The sequence below is a fragment of the Silurus aristotelis genome, assembly GCF_946808225.1.
Source record: "Silurus aristotelis genome assembly, chromosome: 28".
Lineage (NCBI taxonomy): Eukaryota > Metazoa > Chordata > Actinopteri > Siluriformes > Siluridae > Silurus > Silurus aristotelis.
Window position 1 is genome coordinate 7,389,513 of NC_139601.1, and position 22,794 is coordinate 7,412,306.

At 35.1% G+C, this 22,794-nt stretch overlaps 2 protein-coding genes across 2 annotated transcripts; both read right to left on the reverse strand.

Moving 5' to 3' along the window:
• Positions 1 to 771: 771 nt before the first annotated feature.
• LOC310721859 (uncharacterized protein) lies at positions 772 to 3,787 on the reverse strand. Its single transcript, XM_083533882.1, has 5 exons — positions 3,624 to 3,787; positions 3,311 to 3,408; positions 1,884 to 2,000; positions 1,746 to 1,798; positions 772 to 1,163 (listed from the first exon to the last, which is right to left on the reverse strand). Exons 1-5 carry the CDS (start codon positions 3,638 to 3,640, stop codon positions 828 to 830), a joined length of 621 nt encoding a protein of 206 aa, XP_083390008.1. The 5' UTR covers positions 3,641 to 3,787; the 3' UTR covers positions 772 to 827.
• Positions 3,788 to 8,677: 4,890 nt separating this feature from the next.
• golt1a (golgi transport 1A) lies at positions 8,678 to 18,441 on the reverse strand. Its single transcript, XM_083533514.1, has 5 exons — positions 18,318 to 18,441; positions 17,852 to 17,943; positions 15,422 to 15,600; positions 8,859 to 8,922; positions 8,678 to 8,769 (listed from the first exon to the last, which is right to left on the reverse strand). The coding sequence occupies exons 1-5, from the start codon at positions 18,340 to 18,342 to the stop codon at positions 8,731 to 8,733; spliced, it is 399 nt and encodes a 132-aa protein (XP_083389640.1). The 5' UTR covers positions 18,343 to 18,441; the 3' UTR covers positions 8,678 to 8,730.
• Positions 18,442 to 22,794: the final 4,353 nt, after the last annotated feature.

A 22,794-nucleotide genomic window follows, 5' to 3' on the forward strand; every position in this document is an offset into this window, starting at 1 on the left:
ACACAATTTTATAGGATGTATTTGGATGTGGTAATATAAAACTTTCCGTTCACTGACACTACCTGTTCCGGCATGACAAAGTCCCTGTGCACAAAATATGCTCCACAAAAACAATAGCTTACATGGGTTGGAGTGGATAATCTTAAATTGCTTGCTGTAGATCTGACCTTGAAAGGTCGATTGCACCCCAGGCCTTTTCCTACATCAGTACCTGATTTTATTTATGCCCTTTATTGCTAAATAAGCATTAATCTTCAAATCACAAGCAAATCTAAAATCTAGTGGAAAAAATCTGACAAGGCTTATGCACTCTATAAAATTAACTGGTACATATATGAATTAAAAACAACAAGACGTCAGTCATAGTGTAGTGCATTCAGCATTTTATAGCAATAACAAATTTGACTGTATAAATTGTAATTGTTAAAAAGAAAAACTCAAAGTATATGAAATACAAAATTTACAAGCATGTAGAAATGCAAAAACTGCAAATACGCCTTTTATCTTGCCACCCTGCTGAGCTGCACACGGTGGTTCCTTCCTCACAGGATATTATGATAATAATCATTACCACAGACTACGTTCATCAGATGAAAAAACATGATTCTCACGTCTAGTATCTAAAATTAGGTCTCTTTTCCCATATATTGTTAAAATTCACATTTATTTTTCATATCTAAAATTTAAATTCAACCAAAAGTAGTTATGTGAAAACATTCTGTGAAAAAATGATTGAGCTAGTATATGATCATTGTTTACAAAATAAAAAAATAAAAAAACATCTCAATAAAACTAAGTACAAAAAAAATCTAAGCATAAAACCTGATTCAATTCTCTTTCAGGTCCTCATTTGTGACTTTTTTAAAGACGACCGTGGTGTAATTGACTTCATCACTTTCGTCGCTGCTACTCTCACTGCTGGTTTGACTCTCGTCCTGGTCTATTTGATGCCTCTTGGTTTTGCTTATTCGGCCCTTAGTTAAAGGCATGTTGTGTTGTTCTTCGATGTTCACATAATCCCGGTTTTTCTTTGCCATCTTGTTTCGAATCTCCAGTGCACTGGGCAATTTTCCTTCAGGAATATTTTCATAGTCTGCAGTTTGAATGGTGGTCATATACTGCTGATGGTTACTTTCATTCACACTGTCTTTCTTATCTTCATGCTGAAAAAGAAACGTGGGATTACATCACATATATATATATAAAACTTTGTTTTTTATGTATGTGAGATTATATTTAATTAATTCAATATAAAATGTTATTATTTAAGACTGTTTTTTAGATGCCTTTACACATTTCGTGCATATAGCTTTTTCTTTTTCTTTTTATTTCAATGAATTGCTCAAATCTTTTAAACAGATTATATTCTGCAAATACTAGAAAAAGAATAGGTTTAACATTCATATGGTGAGATTACTGTAATTTTATAATAGGAAATACCCAATAAATGTCACTATATTCAAGCTATATGATATACAAGTAAAGTAAATACACAGTATATATAAATAAAATAAAAATAAAAAAATATATAAAAATACATACATATTTGCAGATGAAAACAAACAATAAATAAATAAAATAAAGTGCAGTCTTTTCCCATGTGGCTAATTAAAGAAATAGAGCATCACAGCAAATCAGTCCAATAATAATTTAGTAACAATAACAACAACAACAACAACAACAACAATAATAATAATAATAATAATAATAATAATAATAATAATAATAATAATAATAATGCTTACTAAATCACATGAGCTCTCAGAGCTAGTAGAGGACAAATCATCACTGCAGGCAGCTTTAAGGCAAAGTCAAATATGATTAAGTGGAGCAGAAATGGTTCATTTAGATAAAAAAGTAAGAATCTGCAAAATTGTCCTTACTGTGGATTTGTATTTTGTTTGAATGCTTGTTGATGTTATTACTAGGATTATCCTGGTCCGACATACATTCACTCATGCGAAAAATTCCACCTTCAATGTTTGAGTCAGGCGAGTTTTCTGAAAAGCAGTAGGTGCAATTCATCAGATTTTTAGATGATCTTATTTCATAGGACAAGATTCATTTACATTTAACTGTTAGTGATGGTGTTTACTGTGTTACAGGCTTTACTGTAGATACATTGTGTAGTTTTTAAATTGCAAAATCTGTTTTCTTTGTAAACTTTGACAATCAATAAACACTAAATGTATTAATGCTTTTTTTTTTTTTTTTTTACAAGGCCTTAATACTTCAAAATAATATCTTTATATTAAAAAAATATAATTATCACTACTATAACCAATTCAGAACATACTTAATGTATGCGCATTTAAAACACAGACTGTTTTCTTTTTTTATTTAAATACGTTACTCCGTTACACGCTTTACATGTAGCAGCATTTATATCAAATTCTGCTATATGTTATATGTATATAATACATATTTTATTAAAATTTTAAATATTTGCAATCATGTTCTATTTCTATTTTATTTTTTATTTTCATTTATTATTTTCTATTGGACTTCTATTATATTGGATATTTCATTGGTTCTATTTGTATTCTGCAACTTGTTCATTTTTAATCTTCTTTTATTAATTAAAATGTTTATCAATTACATTTTTTGTATTCTATTTGATGTAACAAAGCCGTCACAAAAAGCATTTCATCGCATGTGACACTGTGTATGTTTATACGACAAATTAATTTTTTATTTAAATTTGAATAGTGACCCAGAAAGAGTGCATAAGCCTGAATAGTGCATATCTTTCTTTTCTTTGTTTTATAGTTCTCACAATAAATATTTTGTTCTAGTTTTGTTTGTTCAGGGAACCGAGAATATATATATATATTAGTAATGGAATGTAGACATAAATAAACGTTTATTAATTGAAAAAAAATTTGTAAAAAGTATTTACATTTTATTAAAGTTAGGAGATTTAGTGTTTACAAAAAATTATTAAAACAATTCTGTGTTATTTAATTTCACATGTATTTGTTGTGAATTTGTATATGAATTAGCACAAATGTCAAATCAAGTGGAACATTCAAAGCAGCAGATGTTACTATAACAGCAAATGAGGACTAAGTTTGAAATAGGATGTGCAAAAAACACACAAATTTTGAATCTTTCAGGTATTCACAAACCGAGAAAATGTTAAAAACACTCGGTTTGCATGTGTTTGAAATGTATATAGATTTTCGTCCTGCTCCTAAGTCTATGCTAATTTTATTCAACCGCATGGAAATTTTACATAACTAATGTTGTCATTAAAATGTTGCAAAAAGTGAGAAACTTTAGTTTTTTTGAAAAAGTAATATTAACTTACTCGTGCTCAATTTGCAGAAATTCCTGAGCAATATGATCATTAGAAGTATAGTTATGACACTAAGGAGCAAAATCACACAATACAGTAACGGCAGTTGCCTGAAATGTAAATAAAATAGACAAAAGACACACAAAGTGTTTAGCACGCAATTCACAAAGGATAAAAAAAATATGAAAAGATTGACTTAAATGTAAAAATGTATAATCATTAAAAGAGAAAGTATTAACATTATTTCTTTTAATTACAATTCACATTGTTGTCTACATAAACTCTTAATATTCATGACTGCTTTATTGAACATTATTATACTTACGTGTTGATATCACTCATCCTGCTGGCTTCAGAACAACATTTAAAGTAGTTTTTCCCCCCAAAAAATTGTTGCTATTATTTAAAAAAATAGAAAATATATTTGCTTTAACATGGCACTAGATGCACAGTTCAGGTTAGTGGAAAGTTGTAGTGAGGCATTCTGCCAGTCAAGAGTGAAAAACTCGACTATATAGGGAGGCTTCCTTCCTCCTGAATGTTCTCATAAGTCACATGTATTCTCCAAAGAACAACTATATGAAAAAAAGTTATATACCTTATATATCCAAATTTATGAAGTAAAATTTAACAATACAACTTTAAAGAATTAGCATATATATATATATATATATATATATATATATATATATATATATATATATATATATATATATATATATATATATATATATATATACATACATACACAAATCTGAATGAATGTGTTGTGTAAATTAAGTTTTTATACAGATGTGGGGTTTTTTATGACTGATTTTAAATTGAACACCACACATATGACATAATAATAATCAAACTTTATTGTACTGTCAGGAGATCTTACTTCTTTCAGATGGCCTTTTCTACACAAACATAACTATTGAGCTATGATTTAGTTCATCGTTCAAATCTGAATATAACCCAGTTTCCATCCTTTCCGCCAGTCAGCGCAGGATTCTCAAATAAATCCTATTCACTCTGTCTTGCATGTGGATTTACTGTGCATGCAATCACCATGTGTGTGTGCCTGTTTTTTCTATGTGTTCAATGGTTTCCGTTATACTGCTAGAAAACATGCCACATTACTGCGAATTGTTTGTAGGTATAAATGAGCATGAAAAAGTGTGCATGGTGCTTGAAACTGGTGTCTAATCCAGCATGTTTCAGCATTCTTAGAAAAAGCTTTGGCGCTACTGTGATTGAGCCAGAATGCAAAGATTACTGAAGAATAAAACCTGATAAATATAAAAGTAATATAGAATAATTAGAGATTATAGTAATACACTGTCCTGGAAACTACATTTTATTATAATATCAGTCAGCTTTTATTCTGTATAATGCATACATAGTAACAATAAAAAGTTACATAGTGAAACAATAAAAATGCAGAAATATAGAATTTTACCAAAGATAATAAAGTATATCTGATATGAATAGAATATATTATACTAAGTTTGGTGCAAGTCACCCTTATTCACTACATTTAAGTTGCTATCAAAATAGACAAATCAGACAGGAGGATTTCAAGCTTAATTTATTTATGAAAATCAGAATGATAATAATCAAAACTGCTCGATTTATCAAACTATCGAGCAGTTGCGAGCAGAATTTATTCTGTAGCCATGGCCTGATCTTACTTCCCGTAACGAAGGCCAAATGAGTTAAGATTATATGGTGCTAGATTCTGCCTCCTTTTGGTTTCAGGATGAGGGTTTTCTGGATGCCACCACCACAAGCTACTGGGGAGTTGTGCACTTAGCCATGGGTTAGGCATGTTCATTGCGTGGTGAGGCAAGAGTTTGGATGCGAGAGGTTGGTGTGTCGGCTGTGCAGCAATTCTCTGCAAAAACCTGAGCACTCGCTCCTCAGAAGTGACATCTACAAGAAAAGAAAATTAAAAAGGCCATGTAATATCCAGTATATACAGTATGAACTGTACTGCTATGACATGATAGGTGATTGGATAATACCATGAATTTATAGAGGCACATGTATTCTTAAAATACCTCAAATAATGTGGTCAGTGAGAGAATATAACAGTAGTCTAAAGAGGTATACATACCTGTATGTTTAGAATGCGAATGTTTGTATAAGTTCTACTATCATTTTAACTACATACATGTTCTACACCTGCTGTGGACTAAATTAAAGAGCATAACTTAAGCTTAATTTTAAAAGGAACAGGAATATACAGTTTATGCTTATATAAGTATAAGCTCATACAAAGTGTTACACGTCACATTAATACAGGGTTAAAGATTAAACAAAATCATTGCCACTTTCTGGTGTTCCAGTTAGTCTTCCAGTTATTTTGGTAGTTGCACATTGGGTTTAATAAACATTTTCATCTTTAATCACCCTCAGGCCCAATGCTTATTATAATATTAAAGTACTATGCAGTTGTTTTATTGGATTATTTTTAAATGGTCCTTGAAGAGATCACGTATTGAACGTAAAACGATTCAGAGAGACAGAATTGAACCTAAGCATAAACTGTGACTACCTCATTTCCATTTTATATGATCATATTAACGACTTTAACTTAACCTTGCTGAGGTGCTACTTTAGTTTCCATCCTCTCACAACTGACTGATGTGCATAAGTCATGCAGTTTAATTTCCTGTGAAACTCTGGGCTGATTAGCACGGGTAGTCCGGGCTGTCATTTGGGGCCATTTTCTCTAAATATAAAAACGCTGCACAGAAAAAAAAAATTTTTTTTTTTTTGCTAGATCACCATGAGTGTGTGGCTAATTTATCCTGTTTTTGTTGATAATTTAGTCATATTTACACGTGTGCTTCACCTAAAGAAAACGCATGTACATTTCAGCAGCCTTATCAGTGGCAACAGAAGCATCTCTGCAGTAGTTAATACTGTGTCTTCTGCTGCTGCTGTTGCTACACACAGTGGCTCGAAAGATGAATTTAGAGAAATCTATGTAAAAACTCTAATGCTACTTTTTCCTTATTCGCGACTTTTCTTGCCAAGTGAGGTTCTTCCCCAAACTGTTAACTCAAAGTTGAATGAAATTTGTTTCCTTCACTCAAATTTAGAGAACCAAACCTGTTCCAGCTGACAGTGTCCCTGTGCACAAAACCAGCTCCAAGAAGATATGGTTTACATGGACTGGAGCGAAAGACCTTGACTGACCTGCTATAGACATCAACTCTATTAAACACCTTTGAGATGAACTGGAACTCTGACTGCACCTGGGCCTATTCACACTACATCAGAATCTGATTTTACTAATGCCCTTCTCTCTAAATAAGCATCAAATCTCCACAAACACACTTCACCTGGAACTAGTGGAACATCTTCCCAAAACATTATTTTAACAGCATAGGGGACTGATTGTGAGGTGGGATGTTCAAAAAACAAATAAATCTTATGATCAGGTATCCTGAAACATTGTCCAAGTGTATTTAGATGTGTTTATGCATTACTTGTCATGAATAAGAAGACGCGTGTGTTTGTGTAATACCTTCAGCATACTCTTGTTTGGGATTACTTTCTCCAAGTGTAGCTGATAACAGAAGTATTACTGCAAACAGGAGCATTTTTATCAGCCTCCACAGTTTCCTGAAAGGGAAAAATCAATGCAATGTGTCTGTGAGGAAATACACAAATCACAATAAGAATTAAAAAAAAAACTCTATCCACAAGTGTCAAAGCTTAGACTGAAAGTTTCTGAGAAAAACACAGAGGAGAATTTAGAGAATTTTAGATACACGGCTGTGATCTGAGGCAGTTAAGATAAGAGGGTGGAGTTATATTGACGTGTGTGTACCTTTCTTTTGCTGACACACACACACATTTTGTTTTGTTTTTTTCACTTTCACTTACATAATTATTAATGTAGCTAATTAATAGTATGCACCTTAATCTACTCCTAACACCAAACTCAGTAAGCTACAAAAGTAAGTAAAATTTGTAGGGACACCATTAAAAAACAGATTCCAGGCTAAGTAGGCACATTTGGTCCCCACCAAGATCTAAAAACATATCTGTCACACACACACACACACACACACACACACACACACACACACACACACACACACACACACACACACACACTTCAAAAACAGCAAATACCATCAAAGTCCATATCACGTCACCTTTTCCTGACGGGGTCTGCAGCCGAAAGGTTAAACTTGATACTGGAGCTGTGGTTATGTGAATATATTTTGGGTGTTTTAACATGCAACAATATTCTTTTATTAATCTTCCACATTTTGTCATGAAATATGGGAGAAAATATAAGATTTTGAACACTTAGTACTCAGTAGTATATTTATATATATATTTCTTTATAGGCAGTATAATTATAATCAAAAATTAGCTTCAAACTGTTCCTAATTTTGTTAAACTTGTCAAGACAGAAGATAGAAAGCAGCTGTAGGAGTAACAAGAAATTTTGTTAGTAAGCTCTCAATTAAACTGCTCATGATTAGATCACTTTTGTTTACTTGACTTATGCAATATGCAAGCAAATACACCCACATACCCAAACCCACACCCACTATCCAGAGATTCTGTAGGAATGCCATTACACAGTAGTTTGCAATTTAAAGCAATATTAAAATTAACCATAAAATTCACAGATTTAGAAGCGTATCCTTGAGCAAAATATTAATATTAAATAACCTACCTGTGTGTACTTCTTTAGTTCTGGATGTGCAATAAATATGGGACTCTAGAATAGAGTGCATCTCCTGTGTTACTCTCCCGAATCCCTTATTATACTCCCAATGGACCTGCGTCATAAGTTTCCCAGCATGCTGTTGGTGAGACCCCAGTAACGCTCCCTCTGATCTGTCTGTGTCTCTCTCATCCTGGCTAACTTTTTACTGGAATCATGAAGCATCCTTATGGAATTTGCCATCAACATCTAATAATTAAATCAGATAATTTTTTTTTCAAATACATTTTTTTTTCAACAAACAAAAGAAAGGAACACAGGGTCCACGCTGAACAAGCGCTTATACAAAATGGAGATGAAGAACTCAATCAGGTCAACAAGTTTTATGTAGAAACTCTGTGCATCTGGAAACTTGTGATGAGAAGGAAATGAAACACAACATCTTGGCATCATCATTCAAAGTTAATTAACTGTACAATGGAGATGCAAGATATGAATTCGGTCCAATTTATTTCAACTTATTAAAATAGAAAAAGGGCAGGATTTAAAAATAACAATTAGTTTTATTTAAAACAAGACAAATACAAATATTTTTTAAATAATATACATTTCATACAGACAAAGAAAATGATATTTTCGCCAAATGGAAGTGAATTCATGGTGTGTTTCATGGATATGTTTTTTTTTCTGTCCATTGTATTGTATGGTGGTATTCACATGCTTCACTGTGTTGCAATCGATGTGAGAACTCTTACACCATGGAGGAGCTGCTTCCTGACGAATTAAATAGCTAAAACAGAGCGAATAAGAAAAACAGTTAATACGACATTTACATTTTCTGTGTCAGTGCTCTATAATATTATCTCATGTCCTTCTTACTGCAGTGAGGAATGGCATGTTCAATACTGTTCCAAGAAATCCATAAGCCATTGGGAAGAATGACCTGGAGAAAAGACAGAATCTAATTCATTTACATTTACATTTGCGGCAGAAGCCCTTATACAGAGCGACGTACAAAAGTGCTTTGAGTCTCTAGCAATGAATAAATCTACACTGGTATGCAAGATTACAATTTTAATATAAATATAACTATTGATTCATAACTGTATCATTCACAATGTCTTTAGCAAAACTGACATCAGCATGGCAATGTTTGCTGATCATATATTTATCAAAGCAGCTTAAAAATAGTTTGTTCTGCTATACGAGGCTGTAATTGAAATGCAAGCACAGGGAGAATTTATTGAGTACAAACATGCAAACAAATCCAAATCATAAATCATAATCCAAGTATACACAAGTTCAGGTGTGGTGCGAACAAAACCCAAGAGACAAAACCAATCAAATCAAATACAAACAAAGATCAACTAGTATAACAAACATTGGAGTGATGGCTTGGTAAGCCAAAAGTGTATTTTATGCAAAGGTGTGAGGTATGATGGTGTAACACTTGTGTGATACAATAATACAATTAAAGTAAGTAACAGATAGTAATGTTTTGACTTTGCCCAATCTCAGGGCCTTCAGAAGATTTAGTTGTCACAGGAGGCAGAAAGACACACACACACAAATTTAGAGAAATTTGAATTTATATAGTTGTGTGGCAAGAGAAAGAAAATAGAAATTTCTATGCACTGAAAAAAAAAAGGCATAATTAAAAATGTCAATACAAATAAAGGTTACAATATACCAAGGATTTTGTTTAAGGATTTCTCTCCTGACCTTGTAATAACGTGTTACTCTTAGTTATTTTTTTTGTTTGTTTTGTTTTTAGAGGTTGCATCAAAACTACTGATATTTTGGATATTTCACCATTTCACCATGAAAGACTGAGGTAAATACTACACATAAAACAAAAAGACAATCAGTTAGATCAATTGCAGAACATTAATCCAAAACACATTAACTGAACAGTAATTACAATTTTAGATGTCCATTCTGCTTTAATGGATGTCCATTGGCATCCATGTTCTGTTTTCCTGACCTATATTGCAGCCTAAAATTATGCATCAAAAGTGCAGATAACTTTCCATCTTGCTCCTTATACAGAGCAGCACCCAACCCTGCTATGCTTGCATCCATATGTAAGATGTAAGGCAGGCTTGGGTCAGCAAAAGCTAAAATTGGTGCCATTGTAAGCTCTTTGATCATCAAATCAAATGCTTCCTGACAAGCAGCAGTCCATCTGCCACCAAATTGGTCTTTTGGGTTTCGATACCCAAAATCACTTACCCTACAAGATTTCTGGGTTGGAGGATACCCAGCTGTCAACTCATTTAATGGTCTCACCTTTTTTAAAAAATCCTTGATAAATCGACGATAACAGCCAGTAAACCAAAGGAAGGACCGAGGTTCTTTCAAAGCTTTGGGAACTGGCCAGGTTTTTACCGCTTCAACTTTTTTAGAATTGGTTGTCACACCTTGCTTCGAGACTATATGGCCTAAGTACCTCACAAAGGTTTGTGCAAAAACACATCACTCTGGAGATAATTCCAGACCATATCCCCTGAACCTACTCAAAACTCTAACCAGTCTCTCTTCATGCTTCTCCAGACAATTATGTCGTCTATAAATATGAGGACTTCTCAAAAGTTAATGTCTGCCATGCCCTTTTCCATGATCGAGGCTGGCCTGTGGGACGGTATCCATCCCACACGGGAAGGTGCTGCTCTCATTTCTTGTAGTATAGGTCATAGTCTCAGAACAGCACTAATTAACAGGTTACTGTACAAAGCCAAGTTTGGCAGAGGAGGCGGAGTTGCACCTATTTATAATAATAATCTAAGCGTCACAAAAAAGACTAAACACAAATGTAAAACATTTTGTTTGTTATTAACATTTGGATTAAAAAAAAAATATTTAGTCATAATTCCACAGTCTGAAGCTATTTCAGACCATTATCTCATCTCTTTTAAAATCTGCCTCAGTCATTGCATTAGTACCTCACCACGTTACCGTGTTAGGCATACATACACGTCAGCATCAGGTACCTGAGGTATTTGAGGTACCTTGTTGGTACCTCAAATAATGAAGACTACAGCAGGGGGCAGATCTTTCTCTTATAAAGTCTAACGGTTATGGAACAACCTTCCAATCAGTGTTCAGGACTCAGACACAGTCTCAGTGTTCAAGTCAAGGTTGAAAACGTATTTATTTAGTCAAGTTTTTTATCAGTAGATTGTTTTTAGGGTAAAGGAGCAGATCTGGGGGGATCATGGATATAGAGTGTTTGGTGAACTGGGATATTTCTATGCTGTCGTCCCCTCACTCTCACACATTCACTCAGGTTTGTTGATGGTGGTGTGGTGGGTCGTCTCTTATCCCAGAGATCCCTCATGTCGGTGTTACCTTCCGGTTCATTCTCCCTTTTAGTTATGCTGCCATAGCGAGTCTTGTCGGAGTCCAAACTGTACAGTGACATTAACTTTAATACAACAATAAAGACACATAATAATCCATATCCTTTTCTTCCTGTCACCCCTTTTCTCTCTCTCTCTCTCTCTCTCTCTCTCTCTCTCTCTCTCTCTCTCTCTCTCTCTTTCGATCAAGATAAACATGCTCCTGAGGTGACCACTGTTTCTGCCCCTCTTCCCTCCATTGAGCTTCCCACTTCGGTTAATCACCATCACTGTACCCCGCAACACCGTATATCTGCAAAAAATGGACATTTGGTGCAACCCAGACAAGGATGGGTTCCCTCTTGGGTCTGGTTCCTCTCAAGGTTTCTTCCTTTGCCATCTCAAGAAGTTTTTCCTTACCACGGTCACCACCGGCTTGCTCATTGGGGACAAACCTACTTATTAAGAACATATTAATTTTTTATCACTACATTATCTGTGTAAAGCTTCTTTGAGACAATGTTCATTGTTAAAAGCACTATAAAAATAAAAATTAATTGAATTGAACGATCCTCTGAAATGTGCTTGGAGCATTTGTAACTTCTAGCAGCACTCGAATAAACTCATAAAACCCAAATACACACACTATTGCAGTTTTCTATTTCTGCATCAAGCAACTCTTGCAGACATTCAACAGCCTCTCGATCATCTGGGTGGATAGGTCTGGCCAGATGTTTGAAAGGTGTTTCATCTGCAAGGTTTATTCCATGCTCAACCTCATCAGTGAACCCAAAATCCTAAGGGGAAATAGAGAAAACCTCTGACATGGTCTGGAGCTGTCTGGTAAGTCTTTTTCTCCACCCTTCTGAGATAGGTGAGTAACCAAAATTTAATTTAAACACAGAATGAGTTCTGGGTTTTGGTTCAGTTGTATTTTTGGAAACACGAACTGAACAGCTTTTAATTCTGCTAAAGCACTTTTAGAAGGAACTGTGATGTCATGAATGGTAGGATTTTTAATCACTACTGAGGTTTTATCAATTAATCCTGCTGGCAAGAAACCCAAACCTGAGGGCAGTTCCCTGATAAGCGTACCAGCTCCACATTTCCCTTTACATTCTGGGCTTGCTGTACTGCCAAAGTTTTGAGTACTTGTTTGTACATAAGTCCGGGAAAGGTAATGGGTTGGGTGCTGGCTAGGCATTTTTACAGCCTATCCAGAGTTCTGTACCAACTAGTAAAGATGGTTCAGAAGAAGAAGAAAAATAAGGAATGAATCAATGCCAGGGTGGGTACTTCCATCTCAATGCCTACAAAGTCTCTTGGGAAATTAATGATCACTTCATTGTAACCAAGAAAAGGTACACTTATATTTAAGTACGATATTTAATATTCGATATTTACAATCTCGACTTACAATAAATTGTTCAAGGGCTGAATTTGTTGTTCTGGCAAGTTTTTATCATAAAATGATTGAGAAATAGTAGAAATAAAGAGAGAGAAATTTGTGAACCTGTATCGAGTAAGCAATTGCATTTAGAGCCTGCAATGCATATTTGAGCAGTGCATTTAGTACCTATCAACCCTTTAGGTAAGAAGAGATGATGTAGCTTGGGTTGTGTTTGAGCCATTAATATTTGTGAATATTTGGGACGTGCCTGGTAGTTGTCAGTCCCCGTTTGTCCCACAACAGGAACTGTGCCCAGTTTAACTGAAGTTCAGAAACAATTTGTCCTCCCACTCTCTTTGGCGTTCTTTCAATTGGGCCTGGAAATTGGGCGTTTGCCTGTGGACTTACATTAATCTTTGGGCTGCTCAATGCCTTTTTTTGTTTGACCCTTTAGAGACATTAGACTTGCTGTTAGGCTTATCCTTCTTTTGGCTTGATATCAGAGTAGTAAGTTGACTTTAAAGATCAGCTATTTGACTGGTCAATTGGGTGGTGACAGAATTAAGTTGAGCTATTTCATCTGTTTGCTGCAATAAAATCCCAGAACACGGTTTGACAGCTCCTAAATGCTCCTTTATCTGTGCCCTTTTGGAAACATGTTTGTCCTCTATAGTGCGTAGCATGGTCATAAATTCTGCAAAATATGATGGTGACTATTTCTTTTGCTCAAGCTGTAGTTTCAGGATCAAGGAGTCATCCAGCTTCCTCTACAACACTGGTTTAAAAGATGTTTGTCTACTTCAGAGCTGAGAATTCCACCCCATCGAGCAGCCGATTGCAGTGTTATGTACAAACATTAGAGGTACACAAGATGGCTTTTTACAATAATTAAAAAAAATATTTATGAATTTTGCAAATAACTCATCACTATCCTACATTGTAGCAAAAGCGGAAATCAAGTAATTAAATATAGAAACTGGGTGAAGCCACAAGACCAACTGACTTGACTATGTCAGCCATTGGAGAAAGAAGGTTTTCACAAATTATCTGTGTCCTATGAAAATCATACACTGTTGGGTCCTTAAATAGCATTTCAACGCTATAATGCTAAGTTTTGTAATCAACTTCATTAGGAGTGCAAGGAGTTCATCCTAAGGTTTAAAGCCTCAAAGATGAACTTTGACTTATGCATAGTGAACTTACTCAAACCCTGTCCAAAACAACACAGAAAACCTCGGTCAAATCTCATTAAGCATTAGGAGATGGAAAGTTGAACGGGATGCCAATCCATCAGGCTGAATCTCACATACAGACACTCACACACTCACACAGTATATATATAATTTGGAAATATCAGTCAATATATGTATATCTTTTGACTGGCAGAGGAAACCAAATTACCTGGAGAAAAAACCAGAAGCACAGGAAGAAAATGCAGACTCCATGCGTACGGGGCAGAGGTGGGATTCAAATCCCCAACACTGGAGCTGAACTATTCTTCGTTTAATTGTTGATTTAGAAAGATTGTTAGAAAGGTTTACAGAGCATGTAATTGAAACTAAAGTTAGTACTGAGATTGGAATCCCATGAAACACAGCAATACGTCACATGAGTATGGGAGGGTTTAGTCAGAACTGTCAGAAATAAGCTTGAAGGACAAACTATATTGAGCAATCAGTTATTCATGCTTAGTATCATCCATCATTTATTCATGTTATGATTATGCTGACAAAAAAATACTAAAAGAATAATTTTATGAATGTAATTAATAAGGATTTCTGCACAGATCTCTAGTTGATGACAATTATAAACTCAATTGATGCAGCTGAGGTTGAGGAACTGTTTGAGCCAGAATCTACACAAGTCCACATGCTGATAGTAATGCTATTTTTACATTTTTTAAGCGGCATAATGATATGGTGTTTAAGCTTCAATTGAAGCCATAGTCACTTCATGTTTAAATACAGATACAGATATTCAGAGAACTAAACAAAAAACTATATCAGTGGTGTACAGAAACAAAGTAAATGTCATTTGTTACTGTATTTAAGCAGCTTTTTCACGCATCTGTACTTAAATGAAGTACTTCTATTTGGGGAGACTTTTACTTTAACTACACTACATTTCAAGGTCAAATATCTTTATTCTACTACAAAACCTTTGCAAAATCAGTCTTTCTTTTTTTATTTATGAGTGAATAAAAATGTAACTGGTCAAGCACACAGCAAGCCACCAATCAGAGTAGAGAGCACGCTCTGTTTTGGACTTGTTTTGATTGCCGCTTGGTGTGTATCTACTTATCACCAACATATATTTTGGCATCATTTCATCAACAAGCAAAACATTTCGGGACTGAACTCCTGACTCTAGTCACAACTTGTGCAGTTTTTTTTTTTTAAGTCATTTAAAAGAAGATTTTGGAGTCATGATATTTTTAATAGATATTAAGCATTTGTCATTCATATTCTGTGAATACATTGGAGTATTAAGAGTAACATTAAAGCCTTTTTATATAAACTGAGTTGATAAAGCAAAAGTCTTGTCACAAGAATGACAATAGGAACATTATAGTCATAATAAATCATAGTACTTTGGATTCTTAAGTACATTGATGGCAAATACTTTTGTACTTTTACTAACTTAAAAGTTTAAAAGGAGCACTTGGATTATTGTAAATTGTGTCATATTATACGAACCAAACAAATGTTACTCACTTAAAAAGAAGCACAAATCCGTATGTCTCCACCAGCATGCCTATTCGTGGCCATCGGAACACCACTAAAGCCACACCACCCAGAAAGAAGGAGGAAGCTCTGAGCTTGTGTCTCTGGAAAAAGAAGTGAGCCGTTCTCCTCAGGCCTGTGATGAAGGCCAGACCAGTCAGGAACAAGATCTGAGATAAAACACAAATCATTGCAAAGGAAAATCAGTCTATTTTGTTCCAGACTATTATTCTTGCATAATTTCTATCCCCTTAGACATTCAATCATGGTTTTCAGTTGCAAGCTACTAGTACATGATTACATGTCAGATCATTCAGGTTTAGAAGCACAAATACACAAAATTGACCATTAACAATCTTAGAATGAATGCAATCTTTCTTTTTTTTTCAAACAATACAGAACGAGTAAGACTGAGTACTGCTAAAACTAGTATGATTGTTTATTTCACTCTTTAGGCTTGATGAGGATTTAAAAAAAAAAATTGTGACACCAAAATCTGTATCTTGCTTGAACTGTGTACTTGGTAGTGTATCAATAGATTTCCATGCTACATTAAAGCATTATGACCAGTGACCTCTTCATCATGGTACCTGTTAGTGGGTGGGAAATATTAGGCAGCAAGTGAAGATTTAATCCTAATGTTCATGTATTAGAAGGAGGAAAAATGGCCAAGTGTATGGATTTGCGCAAGTTTGACAAGTAGAGTACCAAATTGTGATGGCTAGACAACAGGTCAGAGCATCTTCAGAACTGCAGCTCTTGTGGGCTTGTTCCTGGGTTTTAACTACAGTGTGGTTTGCTGATATCGTGAAATAGTATCAAAACACTTTGGTCAGCTGATGAAGTCTCTCAACAAGTTTCAGAGATTATAATTAAAACCAGAAACGAACAGTATTTTGTTAGTTAATAATTAACTAGTTCATATTTTTTTATTAACATTAATACACAAAAAAATGCAGAAATTTTGCATTTTATCTTATTATAAGACTGATAATGTATATTTTATTATATGATGTATATGATATTTGGCATAAAAAGAGCAAATACAGCTAATGAAATAAAATGTACTGTTTATCAGTATACTTTAGATAATGTTATGTTTAGGCTAGACTGTAGGAATGGGAGTCCTGGAGACAAGCTCACTGTTGATCTAGAGGATCAAGACCCCATTAAGACCGCTAGCTCTGTCAATATCCTAAATTTAAATGCAAACAATTTTCAACTCTTCAGTTCTTAGTCTTGTGTTTTAATTTTCACAGGACAATGCAGCCCAGTATCACAGTTTACAATCACACTATAGCTAACACTAACCATATGTAGAAAAATATGTAAACTACATGGGTAAACCTAATAAAGCTCAATAAATACCACAGTTGTCTAGCATTATATATTTTTTTTATGCCAATTCTATATAGATTTTTAAAGTTTGTGGACTATAAGACTGGTATGTGCTTTTTGATCGTCCCATGCCACGCCTTATCCCCATTTGCTGTTATAATAACTTCCACTCTTCTTTGAAGATGTTCCACTAGACTTAAGAGTGTGCTTGTGTAGATTTGTGCTTATTTGTCTAGAAGGGTGTTAGTAAAGTCAGGTACTCATTGGGTTGAGGTCAGAGCTCTACAGTATCTCGGGCCACTTTCAATCCAAACCATGTGAACCATCTGATCATAGAGCTGGTTTTGCACTCAGAAGCACTGCCATGCTGGAAATGTTCTGTGCTTCCCAGTTCAAGTTAGGTAAAAATGTCATTATATTGCATCCATTTACATCCACTACAACTTCTGTGTGTCCGATATTGCAATAACAGTATGGAGAAGACCACATATGGCTGGAAAAGTCTTGTGTCCCTAAACCTTTGTCCATATAGTGTACTTTTGATTTAGTTGTTAGAGTTTAAATGAATAATTGCATTGTGTGCAGGACTGTATTTATTTTAAATCCCACTCACTGGTCAGAGATTTATTGTAAGCCATTCATTACTTTATTCATGCATTCACGTTCAGTAAGCAGATTATCCTGTACAGTGAAAGTGGAAGATAGAGTCCAGTGGCAGTGGAATCTGGAATCTATTCTGGGAAAACTGGATGTGGAGGCACACACACACATTTGACATCCAATCCACTTAATTGCAGTTGAATGGAAAACTTAAAACTGGGAGGAAACCCACATGGACACAAAACAATAGTTTTAATTGATAAAGAGGACTTCATCTTTGTGGCACTGCATAGCTCATATTATTACAAGTATGTTTGCTTTAAATGTTCCACCATCCCACTATATTCCCACACAGATGCACATACCTTAAATGTTATTTGAATTATAACGGCATGGGAAATGATTCATTTTATTTATCAAGTGCCTTGTTTCAATGGAAGAAGAGGAATGATTAGTCAGAGATTGAGATAAAATAGTACTTACGTTACCAAATGCCAGCAAGACAGAGTCAAAGTACAGCAACACTCCAAACAGCAGGAAGAATATACCGAAGCCTGACAAACCCACACCGATCTCTGCAGCAACGTTAGTAAAAACAGGGGGAAAATCACTAGTTCTTTGAAAGATTTTTATATTTTAGTATTTTTTCTAATATTTTGCTTTCTCTATATATGAAGAATGGTGTGTCATGGTAAGGTTGTAATTAGTAACAGTAGCTCTGATTTCCGCTACCTCTTGTGCCTTGTGTAAAAGTAATTGTAATGAAATTACTTAAAAAAAAAAAAAACCTTAATTGTGTACTATCATACTAAAATACATCATTTGGAATCTATTTACTTTTACTTAGGTTAAACACACAACACACACACACACACACACACACACACACACACACACACACACACACACAGTGTACACACTCTTCTAAAACGGTGAAAATGCCACTCACTCTGAAACTCTGAGATTACAACCATGATGCTCTCCACTCTTTTCTTTCCAGATGGATTTGTTCACCTCTTCAGCTTCTTAGTGCCCCTTAACGTGTGCCTCTCATGTCAGTCCTGACCTTTGAACTTTTCTGATGTCAGACAATAAGTAGTAAACATTAACCAGTTAGAGAAAAATGATGCAATGCAAATGAATGAGAGAAATGAACAGACAGATAAATGCCAATGACTCAACTCAAATCAATGATGTCAACTAGTTAATCTCGAACAACACAATCACATATTCTCTGTTGATTGCTACACTTCAATTTGGGAAATAGTGCGAGAAAGAATTATCCTGCACTTCTATCTCGTTCTCCTTTCTTTTCCAGAATGTCTCAGCATGCGGCATTGCATCTAATTATTAAGGACAATAAAGTGTACGACGTAGCAGAACCAAATGGGGGAAAAAAGAATGGCAGAAACAACTCGTTTGTGGAACGCTTTTGCTAAACTTGCTCCCATCCATTTTGGCACACCTTTTTACATGTAGTCCAGGTCTGCCGTTATAATAACCTCCACTCTTCTGGGAAGATATTCCACTACAGCAACAATTCCAGGATACTGACTGGAACATGTTTGCCTCACAGGCCACACTGGACTCTCACACGAACATGGACATTTACACATCATCTGTTTTGGACCATATCAACACGTGAATTGACAATTTCACTACCGTCAAACACATGAAATGCTTTCCTAATCAGAAGCCGTGGCTGAACTCTAAAGTCCGTCTCCTTTGGAAAGCAAGGGATGCTGCCTTTAAATCTGGCAACGTAGAGGACTACAACAGAGCCAGGGCCAACCTGAAAAGAGGCATCAGGAGAGCAAAACTCATATTCAAACTCCACATAGAAGAGCACTTGCACAACTCTGACCACAGACGCATGTGGAAAGGCATCCAGACCATTACAGACTACAAACGTACAGCTAAACCAACCAGCAGTGCCTTCCAACCGGACGAACTCAATCGCTTTTTTGCTCGTTTTGATCAAAGCACAGGACATTTCACCTCAACCACAGACTTTTCTACAGCTTACAGCCCACTATCACTCTCAACAACGGACGTCTATTCAACGTTTAGCAGAGTGGATGCACGCAGGGCAGCTGGCCCGGATGACATACCGGGACGTCTTCTCAGAACCTGGGTATCTGCACCTCCACTTACAGATGGATTCTGGACTTTTTTACCAACAGACCTCAATTTGTTAGGTTGGGCAACCAGGTATCCTCAACCCTCATTCTGAACACTGGCATCCCGCAGGGCTACTCCCTGCTAACCCACGACTGTGCTCCTCTGTATAACTTAAACATCTTCATCAAGTATGCAGATGACACCACCGTGGTCGGCCAGATCGACAACAACGATAAATTGGCCTACAGGGAAAAGTTCAAAAATCTGACAGCATGGTGTGCCAACAACAACCTGACCCTCAACGCCACAAAGACTAAAGAGCTCATTGTGGACTTTCCGAAATCCAACAGCAGAAGACATCTACTAGTCAACATCAATGGAACTGAGGTAGAGCGAGTCTCCAGCTTTAAGTTCCTGGGAATTCACATATCTGAGGATCTGTCATGGCAATAGTTCAGCGCTGGTCAAAAAAGCACAACAATGCCTGTACTTCTTGAGTCGAAAGAAAGCTTATCTGTCCCCAGGGATTTTAACGAGTTTCTACCACTGCATCATTTAGAGTATCCTGAACAACTCCATCACTGTATGGTACGGAGGGTCCACTGTGTGTGAACGTAAAGCCCTGCAAAGGGTGGTCAAAATCGCCCAATGCATCACTGGCACCCAACTACCTGACATTGAACATCTTTACTACAGCAGATGTCTGCGCAGAGCTCACAACATTATCAAGGACTCTTCACATTCCAGTCACAAACTGTTTAACCTCCTTCCATCAAAAAAAGGAGATAGAGTAGAGTAGAGGGACTAGATTAGTGGAGTAGAGTAGTAGTTCAGGGAGTAGAGTAGTGAACTTACGCACCAGAACCACCAGGTTCAGGGAAGCTTTTTTCCATCCACCATCACATTACTGAACTCTACACTACACCGCTAGATCACTACAAAACAAACACAAAACAAAACACTGTATATAACCTCTGTACTATACATGTACATATACACATTTTTTACTCCTCATTACATCTGCACTATTTTTTATCTATATGTATCTTTATATCCCTACTGTACATTCTGGCCAACATTTCACATTCATGTATGTGTATATAACGTGTGTGTGTATATATATATATATATATATATATATATATATATATATATATATATATATATATATATATATATATATATATATATATAAATGTATATATGAAATGTATACATGAAATGTGCAAGCTGAATAAACAAGTCTAATATATATATATATATATATATATATATATATCCACTGTAGATCTTAAAGTGTGATTGTATAGATTTGTTTCATTCAGCCACATTGGTGTTAGTAAAGTAGTGATGTAGGGTGAGGAGGCTGGAGGCACAATCAGCATTTCAATTCACCACCAAGGTGTCCCAATACCAATAGACCTGAGGGCAGCACTCTATAGTAGACTGAAGAGCTTCCACTCCAGCCCACGTAAAACATGTTTATGAAGTTACATTAATAAAAAATTTGCATGCAATGATTCAATTTTTCCATTCAAACACACAGAAAAACAGAAACCCCTTTAGAAGGAGTCATTTCGGTATTGTACAGTTGAGCTTCAAAGTTTCAAAATCAATTATTAGAAACCACCTCCATATATATATATATATATATATATATATATATATATATATATCAGTGGCAGGCAGTGCGTTTCGAACCTGGGCCTTCAGTGGGGATTTACCCGACTTAATCCTCATCTTAATACCACTATCACATCGTGATTATAGAAACCATCAATACTATACAAAAACACAATTTAACAACACGTGGCTTTACAGGGATTGAGGCATTTTGCATATAGAGGATGAATACCATTTTACTAAAGCAAGAAACCCAGTTAAGACAACTCCAAACCTCTACAATAGAACCGCATCTGTGCCACGTACATCATCTGGAGCAGTTCACAATCAATATTTGTCTAATAACATGACAAAAACATTAAAATCTTTATAAACTTATAATTTGCACCGCTCCTTAGAGGCTGTAAGCCAGTGGTACCGCTCGTATTTACTGGTCTGGAAGTGGCTAACAAACACTTTTCCGAGCTGAGACAAGCTAACTAGCTTCGGGGTTGGCCGACCTCTCCTTACGATGTCTAGCTTTTCTTCTAAATTTATTTTTAAGTATGTCCGAGACCAAATCAATTGCTATTCCTCTGTAGGCATTAAAAAAGTCTAACTCAGATGTATTAATGTGTGCAGAGCTACACACGTGTTTTGCCAGTCGAACTTGGCTGTAACAGTTTCCCTCTGACCAACCAATCAGAACACGGAAAAATGCTGACGCTATTCTGGGGCAGTTAGCTGGCAAGGTGAGGCAAATATGAAATCTGATTGGGTAAAGAAACAGAGCTTTTTCTTAAGGAGTCTATGGTAAGAAAGGCCTGCAGAACAGAAGGCTCTGGGCAGAGTAGATTGACATGGCAGCACATAAAAGCTAAAATCTGATTGGACAAAAAAATCTAACATCCACATCCACGTACTGGAAACAGTGCAGCCAAGAGAAATGCTACGAAATGAAGAGAATAAAATGTTGGGAATAAATTAATACAATTTCATGAAACAGATATTAGAATTTGGGCTGTAAATGTAAGTCAGTGCTTCTGATAGTGTTTAGGCCAGCAGAGAAGGCTTTGCTGGCCCTGACCGCCCGCCACATATATATATATATATATATATATATATATATATATATATATATATATATATATATATATATATATATATATACATATATATATATATATATATATATATATATATATATATATACATATATATATATATATATACATATATATATATATATATATACATATATATATATATATATATATATATATATATATATATATATATATATATATATATATATATATACATATATATATATATATATATATATATATATATATATATATATATATATATATATATATATATATATATATTCTGATTCTTTTCACTCCTCTGTCAGAAATCTTGCGAGGAGCATTTGGTCATAGCCATTTCAATGGTAAAATGTTCTTAGATTATGGCCCAACAGTGCTCACTAGAACATTCAGAAGTTTAGAAATCCTTCTGAAATAAATGCCATCAGTATGTTTTGCAACAATAAGTTTGCGAATATCTTGAGAGAGCTCTATGCTTTTACCTATTATAAAATGTTTCTTGTGGGACACCTTAGTAATGGGACACCTTTATACAGGCCATTAGTTGGGACTGAACCAGCTGATATTAATTTGCATTGACATTATTCATGT

Coding starts and splice junctions, on each gene's coding strand:
- LOC310721859 (XM_083533882.1), bottom strand. Junction 2,001..3,310: donor TTTCTGCAAATTGAGCACGA/GTAAGTTAATAT, acceptor ACTGCTTTTCAG/AAAACTCGCCTGACTCAAAC. Junction 1,164..1,745: donor CTGAGAGCTCATGTGATTTA/GTAAGCATTATT, acceptor TTTCTTTTTCAG/CATGAAGATAAGAAAGACAG.
- golt1a (XM_083533514.1), bottom strand. CDS start 18,342: ATGGTTGTAATCTCAGAGTTTCAGA. Junction 15,601..17,851: donor TCTTGCTGGCATTTGGTAAC/GTAAGTACTATT, acceptor GTTTTATCTCAG/ATCTTGTTCCTGACTGGTCT. Junction 8,770..8,858: donor ACATGCCATTCCTCACTGCA/GTAAGAAGGACA, acceptor GCTCTGTTTTAG/CTATTTAATTCGTCAGGAAG.